This window comes from Aplysia californica, unplaced genomic scaffold (assembly GCF_000002075.1).
Source record: "Aplysia californica isolate F4 #8 unplaced genomic scaffold, AplCal3.0 scaffold00348, whole genome shotgun sequence".
Classification (NCBI taxonomy): Eukaryota; Metazoa; Mollusca; class Gastropoda; order Aplysiida; family Aplysiidae; genus Aplysia; species Aplysia californica.
In genome coordinates this window covers 282,451-285,000 of record NW_004797618.1, presented here as the reverse complement: position 1 = coordinate 285,000, position 2,550 = coordinate 282,451, and the positions used below count along the sequence as shown (strand labels likewise).

The 2,550-nt window shown below is 38.4% G+C and overlaps 1 protein-coding gene across 3 annotated transcripts in view; it reads left to right on the top strand.

Moving 5' to 3' along the window:
- The window catches only part of LOC101863829, a 26,967-nt gene that overhangs the window by 5,346 nt on the left and 19,071 nt on the right, over positions 1-2,550 (top strand). The window contains exon 1 of one of the 3 annotated variants that reach the window (XM_013085133.2): positions 860-934. The exons of 1 other annotated variant lie outside the window; for it this stretch is intronic. In XM_013085133.2, the coding sequence (XP_012940587.1) occupies positions 930-934 (5 nt within the window). In that variant the 5' untranslated portion in view covers positions 860-929. Of the gene's footprint in view, positions 1-859; positions 935-2,090; positions 2,278-2,550 lie in introns of those variants that run through there. One more of the 3 variants, XM_013085134.2, reaches the window with a different exon arrangement.

Here is a 2,550-nt window from a genome sequence, read left to right as displayed (position 1 = left end):
GGGGGCTAGATCCATTTTTTCTAAATTTGTTTGGGATTTTAAAAAAATTGTTAAATGGTTCAATAATAGAAACAAAAAGATCGGCGTTTTGGATGTAGGGTTAAGGCCCTTTGTATAAAAAATTTGGTCACAGAAGTTCGATTTTCGCGAAGGCTGTCTGCACGTACGGTGTATCCCTCTCTGCCCATGGCGGTGTTGAAGTATCCCACCTCCTAAATGATCAAGATGGTGTCAGTGCGGGTGTCACACCCTAAGCTACAATATATTTTGGGAAATTAAAAAAACAACTCCCAAAACAAAACAAAAAATAAAAACTACAGGCTGCTGAATAACGAATAACCCGTTATTTTTAAAGAATGTTTTAAATATTATTTTTGAAGAACTGAAACAAACCAGCAACTACTAGAAAAAAAAAGAAAAAAAAAAACACCAATGGATGCGGGTAACATCAAAACGTCCCATTTTCAACCCCAGGTACTGTCACTTGCGAAGGAATGGGCATGGGGCAACATACAATGGGTTATAGTCTGTACGTTCTTATACTACTCTGAGCGTCTAGGTTATAATACAAAGACGTGGACAGGAGTAAGGAGTCCCTTCCAAAGTCATCAATGCACTATGTGAAGAGCCTGTGTATATCAATTTTTCCTGTCAATAGCACTAATCAAACATACATGTTTAGTAACACGTTGTAAGGTTATGTCCTGCGATATGGACTACTTGTCGTACATGATGTAGTTTGCTACAATATCTCAGTGTTTGCGCATTTTCCTCGTGACCTAGTTTTCATTATAGCAGGTTTAACGAAGAATTTTCATGCACTTACTCGACTTTTGTTTTGGGTTGAGTTGTGTTTTTTAAGAAGAAGATGTCCGGACGGGTATGTCCCTTACCTTGACTGCTATAGCTGCCAAACCTTCTCTCCCCATATGGAGTAAGTTCTTTTTTTATAGATATTTTTTTAACTTCTTCGTCTTCTTCTTCTCCTGCTCCTCTCCCTCATTCTCCTCCTCCTCCTCCTCCTCCTCCCTCTTATTCTGCTATTATTATTTTTTAAATATTATTTTTGTTATTATTATTAGTGCTGTTGTTGTTGTTGATACTGTTGACAACAGTGACAACTACAACAACAATCAATCAGTCAATCAACCAATGAGTTAATCAGTGATGATTCAGTAAACTACGAAAATAAAAAGAAATGAGTCATTATTTGTTGTTGTTGTCGTCGTTGTTGTTGTTGTTGTTGTTGTCGTCGTCGTTTGTTGTTGTTGTTGTTGTTGTTGTTTGTTTGTTTGTTTCTAAACTGTACTCGTGGAACAGTTTATCGAATAATTTGTCTTCAAATCTGGCAGCTGTCGTGACTATTAATTCTGCCGATCTTTCTTGCATTGAACGCTTGTCTTCTAAAGAGTATGGGCGCGCTTTATTCAAGATGTGTTCATGTGTTGGTTTGTAAGTTAGTGTTGAAGGTTCATTTTTGTGAGATATGTTTGATTAAACCGATATAAAAGCGAAACGATAATGAAATCTGTTGCGTCCTCACATGAAAGACTACTTTATACAGTAAATTATTTTTATGAAAAAGATTACTTCGCCAGTGCATGTACTTGTATACTTAAGGGTGTATGGCTCATAAGTAGTTTAATTAAAAGTATTCTGAAATCACTGATGAATTTTCCACCCCCCCCCCTCCCCCTCCCAAGCTTTGCCCAGCTGTATAGCCACACTTTAACTACAGCTTTCCGGGTTTGTTTACAGTCTACTGAGTGAGGTTTTTAGTCTCTTTCGGGTATGTTAGTAGGCTCCGCTATCTTTCTCCTCTCCCTAGAGACCACGATTATCTCGATCTTGAACCTGTGTGTTTGTGTCATATTAGGCAAACGGCCTACATAAAGTGATAAAAGTATACCTAAAGCCGGAGACGCCTTGTGTTAATTAGACCGTGACAGAGCCTCAAGATAGCGGCCTGACCGAAAGTAAGATCAATAGTCTGTCATGCAGTGGGAACGAACTTATTTATAATTCAGTTTATATTAAGGGCTTTGCTGCTAGCTTCAGGCCCTAGGATTCATAATATTTTATTCATGCTTGTTTGCACTGGGACTGTTTGACAGTTTTTTTTTCAATGTTTTGCCCCCACAAATTAATAGCCTTTGTGAATAGGTCCGTTAGTTCATGTTATTATGCGTATAGTTTGGATGTTTTCTTGAATATCGGACTGCATTGCCCACACTTGCTAATCTGCCATCTTTCTTGTTGAGGTTGGCTTTTTCTAAGGTAAGTTCGTTTTGTAAAATAGCAACTCTTTTATTCAATAGGCTAATACAATGACATGTAAGCAAGCGCGCCCTTTCATACACACGCCCACACAGAGACATTTAGTACTACACACAAACTCACACGTACACAATTAATTTTTATACTCATAAACACACACACACACACACACACACACACACACACACACACACACACACACACACACACACACACACACACACATTTGCACACGCACGCACGCACACACACACACACACACACACACACACA